We start from the raw sequence: 7357 nt of genomic DNA, 5'->3' as shown, positions 1-7357 counted from the left end.
AGCCAAACACATACATGGCATTCACTCCCAAATTTCTTTTAACCGTTATATCAACAAAAAGGGTTAGAATACAAAATTAGAGGTTTGATGGTCTGCATGAAAAGACACACACGCAAACACACACACGCACACACACACACACACACATATACACCTACACACACACACACACACACACACACACCTACACACACACATATACACCTACACATACACACACACATATACACCTACACACACATATACACCTACACACACACATATACACCTACACACACACTCTCTCACACACACCTACACAGACACACACACACATATACACACACACACACATACACCTACACACACACACTCTCTCACACAAACACACACACACACACATACATACAACTTCACATACACACGCACACACACACATATACACTTACACACACACATATACACCTACACACACACACACATACACCTACACACACACACACACACACCTACACATATACACCTATACACACACACACACAAATACACCTACACACACACACACACATATACACCTACACACACACACACACACACACATATACAACTACACACACACACACACACAAATACACTTACACACACACACACACACATATACACCTACATACACACGGACACACACACACACACACATATACACCTACACACACACATAAACACCTACACACACACATATATATACCTACACACACACATATACACCTACACACACATATACACCTACACACAACCGCATACTGTATACACACAGACACACATATACACTTACACACACACACACACACAGTTGCTTCTCACTGTTTAAACAGATAAAGGCGCCTTTTTGCAGATCCAACCGTTTTTGTTTCCACAACTCACTGATTTCCATCCTTGGTTTTTGACAGAAATTGCACAGTAGTCGTAGTTAGCAGGTTGTGTCATCCAGGATCTGAGGGAAGAACATAAAGTTTAGATCAAGGCTGATAGATTTTATGATTCAAACTGTTTAGGAATGTAACTTTTACTTTTCAGCCAGATCACTTCCATCGATCCACTTCCATTTCTCTGCTTCAGCTCTCAGTCCAATCCAGTAGCCAGTGAGTCCTGCAGTGTTCCAACTGTTATCACTGATGAATTTCTGAGGACAACAGAAAGACACTTATGAGAGATATTTAAACACTGAACTTAAATAAACACACTGTGGCTCACAACTCAGAAAATACAGTTTCATTTCATATAGGACGTCATAAAATTCCCACAGTTTTCTCATTACCTTTTCATCTTCATTAACTATTACAGCCAAGTCGGATTTCTTTCCTCTGCAGTCCTCTCGAGCTTCCTCCCAGGTTTTCTGACCAGCAGTATCAGGGTTATGGACTGCATAACAGCTGGACTGGTGGTGCAGCCAGTCATCTAGGCAAGGTTTACACTGTCTGTCTGAAATAAGAGAAACCAACAAATAAACAACAATAATAATAATAAACTTTAATTATATAGCACCTTTTAAAAACAGAGTTTACAAAGTGCAAAATCATTACAATACAAAGCAGGAGACACACAACACAGAGAGCAGTAACAAGACCGACATTAACAAGATGAAGGTAGAGGACAATGGGATACAGTAAGGAGATAATGAGAATATAAAAAATATATAAAAATAAATAAGACAAAGTAAAAATAAAATAAAATAAAAGACAAAACGAACAAACAACATCATATAAAAGCTAGCCTGTAGAAATGAGAAGTGATTTAAAAGAAGTTACTGAATCTGCTAGCTGTTCAAAGCTTAGGGGCCCTGATGGCGAAAGCGCTGTCCGCTCTAGTTTTCAACCTCATCTTTGGGACAATCAGAAGAGCCTCACCCCGAGGATCTAAGGCTGCGGGCCGGCTAATATGGAGTCAACATGTCTGATATGTAGCTTGGAGCCTAGACCCAGACGTGCTTTAAAAGTGATCTGTAAAATCTTAAAACCAATTCTAAAATGAACAGGGAGCCAGTGAAGAGAAGCGAGGATTGGGGTGATGTGATGTCGTCTGTTAAAACAGTAAGAAGCCGAGCTGCTGCGTTCTGAACTAGTTGGAGGCGAGAGAGACATGTTTGAGGTAACCCGGAAAGGAGAGAGTTGCAGTAATATAAACGGGAAAAAATAAAAGCATGAATAATTTTTTCCAGGTCAGAGTGGGTGAGCATCGGTTTAAGTTTGGAGATTGTTCTTAATTGTAAATAACAGGACTGGACAATTTTTGTGATATGAGGAATTAAACTTAATTCTGAGTCAAACAGGACTTCAACATTTCTGGCAGTGTGCTTCAGGTACAACATTACTGCATTGAGACATTATTGTTGGTTATTTTTGTGCTTGAGTTATGAGATCTGAACTTACTTCCATCTCTTATTGGGCAGTAGGCATCAATGATCTGCTGGGCAACAGTAACACTGTTCTCTATGTTTCGTATTTGTTCTGTTAGGTTGTTCTTCTCGGTCTCCAGCTGCTGGTTTTGTGTCTTCAGCTCCTGGTTCTCTGCAGTCAGCTTGTTGTTGTTTCCAGAGATGACAGATGTAACTACAGCAACAGACAGAGGAAAGGGTCAAAATTTGAGAATTTGTTGCAAAGCAATTTTATTTATGCCACAAATTTAATACAAAAACAACTTTAACATTATCATAACATTAAAATGACAGGTTCACATTATGATATGATCACATTATATGAAGGCTATGAGGAAATATATAAACAGTGTTTTCAGTTCTGCTTTGAAGCTGTGACAGAGTTGTTGAATTAACAGATAATGCTGACTTGTGTTAACTAAATGTTTTAAAAGTCGGTCTTAAATCAATACTCAGGTATCTGTACAAACATTAAAACGTGTTATGTGTGCTGTAAATATTCCTCCTGTTCATACTGACCATTAAAAGATCCCCTCTACACATGTCTGCAAAGATATATTACAAACCTTAGCTGTAGTGTGTGCGTGTGGATTAGTGTGTGTGTGCGTGTGTGTGCATGAGTGTGTGTGTGTGCGTGCGTGTGTGCATGAGTGTGTGTGTGCATTCATGTGTGTGTGTGTGCATGCGTGTGTGCATGAGTGTGTGTGTGTGCATGAGTGTGTGTGTGTGTGTGTGCATGAGTGTGTAAGTGTGTGCATGAGTGTGTGTGTGTGTGTGTGCATGAGTGTGTGTGTGTGTGTGTGCGTGTGTGCATGAGTGTGTGTGTGCATGAGTGTGTGTGTGAGTATGTGTGTGTGCATGTGTGTGTGTGTGTGTGTGTGTGTGTGAATGGATGAATAAGAGCTAAATTATAAAGCACTTTAAAGCACTACATTAAATGCAGTCAGAACAGAAGTGTAGGATCTCCTCCATTTGAAGGCCATTATGAATCTATCCTTTACATAAAAACTAACAACAATAATAACAAGCTATGAAAAAACATGTAATTTGATGTGATATTCACATAGAGGATACTCACAGTAGATATGAAGGACCAAGATTACCAACAGTATCACCCAACTCACTGCTACTGGTAGAAAACACTGAGTGAAGGAGCCACACTTCTTATCTAAGAAAACAATAAGGATTGAGCAGAATGATGTCAACACTTTGATTTCAAAATGGACTTTAATAGATTATAGAAACTTTGAACTTTTTTTTAAAAAAATATGAAAAATCCAATGATTTACAAAAAATGAAACTTAAAGTATGTTTCTAACATACCTGAGGTGGCTGACATCTTGTCCACAGTGCACACAGCTGTATTAACGTAGTCACTTTCTTCTTCAAGTTCCTCTGAAACAGTTCAGATCAAACACTGATGTTTAAATATCTGCAGTAAATTGGCTCTTATTTACAGAATCACATCCAATCTTTTTCTGCCAGTGTGTTGTCATGTATCAGAAGCTTTAAAAAGAATAAACTAACATACTGTTTCACTAAAAGATTAAAACCTCATCGAGTGTTTACGTATTAGAAAGCATCTTACCTCCAGATGAAGCAACAGTGAGCGTCTGTGTGTTTCTGTTCATCCTGAACTAAAGACACTGACAGCCAGCAGTCCTGTATGAAGACTATAAAGACATAAAGTACAGAGAAGAGGAGGGTTTTACTTTTGCTTTCTGCTTTAAGTTGTGAAAGGTGTTAGGTTATCGGCTAACACTTCTTGAGATCTTGTCTGGAAATAATCTGATGGTTTTAATGGTTTTAACAGGTTGTGTTTGCAACTTATTTTCACACTATTTTAATTCTGCTTTGCTCTGCAGTTCTCTTGAGCTTCCTCTCAGCTTCTCTGAACAGGAGGATCAGGGTTATTGACTGCAGAACAGCTGGACTGGTTGTGCAGCCAGTCGTAGGACTGTGTGATATGACGATATATCGAGTGCTTCATTATCAAATCCATTCTGCGTTTTGAGAGGATGCTCAAATCAATGAAACTCCATGTTTACACTGCTACCTTACACACACACACACCCACAGACACACACACACACACACACACACACACACACGCACAAGGTTACTTAAGTAACTTTTGGGGTATTCACATAGAGTTTTAAGTCAGATGTGTATCCCTGAAAGTGACTTAAGTCATACAGACACACACGCATATATACACACACATATACACCTTCACATACACACACATACACCTACACTAACACACCTAGACACACACTCACACACATAGCATATACATACACAGCTTCAAGAAAAAAATCCCATATTCGGAATAAAAAATCTTTGTATTGATATTTACAGTCCAGTTGATATGATCTTACATGTTATTAATCTTTACAGAGTATCCAGTAACTTTCTCATGTGCGGCTTCTCACTGTTTAAACAGATAAAGGCGCCTTTTGCAGATAAAACCGTTTTTGTTTCCACAGCTCGCTGATTTCCATCCTTGGTTATAGACAGAAATTTCACAGGTGCCGTTGTTAGCAGGTTGTGTCATCCAGGATCTGAGGGAGGAACATAATGTTTAGATCAAGGCTGATAGATTTTATGATTCAAACTGTTTAGAAATGTGAATTTTACTTTTCAGCCAGATCACTTCCATCGATCCACTTCCATTTCTCTGCTTCAGCTCTCAGTCCAATCCAGTAGCCAGTGAGTCCTTTTTTGTTCCAACTATTTAAACACTGAACTTAAATAAACACACTGTGGCTCACAGACTCAGAAAATAAGGTTTCATTTCATATAGGCTGTCATAAAATTCCCCCAGTTTTATCATCAAAGCTTGTAAAGCGCAGTTTCAGGAGCGGGAACACACCCCAATTACACTCCTTCCGGCTCCTATATAAACAAACCTAACCCTCTTCCCCCTCTTTCGCTCTCGTATTCAGCGTTTCGGGTGCAGGCAGTCTCAGTCAAGCTTTCATGGTCATCCCAGAAACAGATCGTACTTCCCGCATAATTGCATTAACAAAACTTGAACAAACGCACCGATTATTACTCCAAGAGAACTGCAGATCAACCCATCCGACTTGACTGAAGATTCGTGTGAAACCGGTGTTACAAATCAACTGGTTTTCACATTAACTGGTTACCTTTGTTTATAAACGTTGGGCCTCTGTCACTGCGACTGCAGATGTTCCAATCACGGAGAGAAAACATAGCTGACCTCGCGAATGCCTGAATGTACTTCCATATATATCTGATGATCTCTAGCTCCACCTGGTTAATCCAAGCATGATGCTTCATGTTGTGAAGTACAATTGTGGGATCCGAAATACTGTCACCATATTCTGTATTCATCTCCAAATAAAAATAAATAAATAAAAAGTCACCCGATACGGGATTTGATACCGAGTGTGTCACCAACTGCAAAACCATTACAGCGCAACGCAATTACACACCCATCAGCTGTCACAAGGTGATATAACAACTGTTGAAGTAATGACGTAGGCACGGCCACGTCTTTCAAAACACCTTGGCCAACTGGCTAACTTGTGACCACTGTTATTGCAATGATAGCCACCTTACAGGTCCAGCTTATTGCACCTCTGAAAAACATTTCACGATGATCAAAGATCACGTCTGGTAGCGGTGGTCGAGGAAAATCACGCATTTGATGTTTTGGACATGTTTACGTCCGTGTGTTGTAAATCATGTTGGAGCAACAGTGTGTAAAATAAACAATTTGAAGTCGAGCGGAGTAACGCGTGGAATATAGGATATCCACACATATTGGCACACTCTGTTATAATATCATTCATCACATCACTTGTTGATTTTAGGAAGATTGGACTGAATGGTTGGATGGGTATGGGGCGTGGAAAGCAATATGACTAAATGTGAAATTGAGCCTAAAAGTTCCTTTTTGTTTCCTAGGGCTATTTAGTCAGATAGGATTGTTATATTTTTTGTCAACCGGTCGAGGCAGATGTTCTCCCACTTTGAGTCTGGTTCTGAGGTTTCTTCCTGTTAAAAGGGAGTTTTTTCTTGCCACTGTCGCCAAGTGCTTGCTCATGTGGGAATGTTGGGTCTCTTTAAAATTAAACCTGAAGAGTTCGGTTTAGACCTGCTCTATGTGTAAAGTGCCTTGAGATGACTTTGTTGTGATTTGGCGTTATACAAATATAGATTGATTGATTGATTGATTGATTGATATCCGCTCAAATTCAAATTGTTTTATTTTACAGACTGTTGCTCCAACATGATTTACAACAAATGTGACAGAAAAAAGAAACAGTGTTTAAAAGCAGAGCAGCAGCTTTATACTTGTTTGTTTGGTTCAGTTTAAAAGTCTTAATGAGAGATCTTCTTTATTTCCATCTGTTCAATAAATCAACTCTGATCCTGATCCACTTCTAAAACATCTGGAAGTCTTTCATTGATAAGCAAAGACGGTTAGTTTAGTTACTAGAAAATTCCAGGGAAATTGTGTGAAAAAGTGCCACGGGGCTACTGCCGGGATGAGTACATGATTTATTTCCAGTGTTCAAAAGTCACCCTCATCATATTCTGGTCTTGAGTATTAAGTACATCTTACTGGTCAGTATCAAGTGTAATATACTTTATTCTCAACTTAACATCCCTGAAAATTATTAGGTAAATGTTAATCATATTTAAGCATAAATAATATTTATTTAAACTAATTAATTAAAGTCTACTTCATTTTTTCACAGACAGGAACATCACTGTTATGAAATTATTAAGTAAATCTTATCATTGAGAGAGTAGATTGTATTATACTTTTTTATGACTGGAAATCTACTTGGAAATCTACTGGAAATAAATCATGTACTCATCCTATTTCTAGTGTTCACAAATCTCCCTGATCATATTCTGGTTTTGAGAAATGTCTTGTTATATTGTTACTATAGCGCCCCCTGTTTGCAG

General features: G+C 38.7%; 1 protein-coding gene across 1 annotated transcript; it reads right to left on the bottom strand.

The window, feature by feature from the left end:
- Positions 1–843: 843 nt before the first annotated feature.
- LOC133983985 (CD209 antigen-like protein C) lies at positions 844–4041 on the bottom strand. Its single transcript, XM_062423200.1, has 6 exons — positions 3999–4041; positions 3734–3805; positions 2406–2585; positions 1295–1458; positions 1047–1159; positions 844–970 (listed from the first exon to the last, which is right to left on the bottom strand). The coding sequence occupies exons 1-6, from the start codon at positions 4039–4041 to the stop codon at positions 844–846; spliced, it is 699 nt and encodes a 232-aa protein (XP_062279184.1).
- Between the last annotated feature and the right edge of the window lie 3316 nt (positions 4042–7357).

The sequence above is a fragment of the Scomber scombrus genome, chromosome 7 (genome assembly GCF_963691925.1).
Source record: "Scomber scombrus chromosome 7, fScoSco1.1, whole genome shotgun sequence".
NCBI lineage: Eukaryota > Metazoa > Chordata > Actinopteri > Scombriformes > Scombridae > Scomber > Scomber scombrus.
The sequence above is the reverse complement of the archived record's forward strand: the minus strand, read 5'-3'. Positions and strand labels throughout refer to the sequence as shown.

Excerpts from the sequence above, each read along its gene's own strand:
- LOC133983985 (XM_062423200.1), bottom strand. The coding sequence starts at position 4,041 with ATGAACAGAAACACACAGACGCTCACTGTTGCTTCATCTGGAG. Across the intron at positions 3,806-3,998 it reads CACTGTTGCTTCATCTGGAG|AGGAACTTGAAGAAGAAAGT; the intron begins GTAAGATGCTTT and ends GAACTGTTTCAG. Across the intron at positions 1,459-2,405 it reads CTGCCCAATAAGAGATGGAA|ACAGACAGTGTAAACCTTGC; the intron begins GTAAGTTCAGAT and ends CTCTTATTTCAG.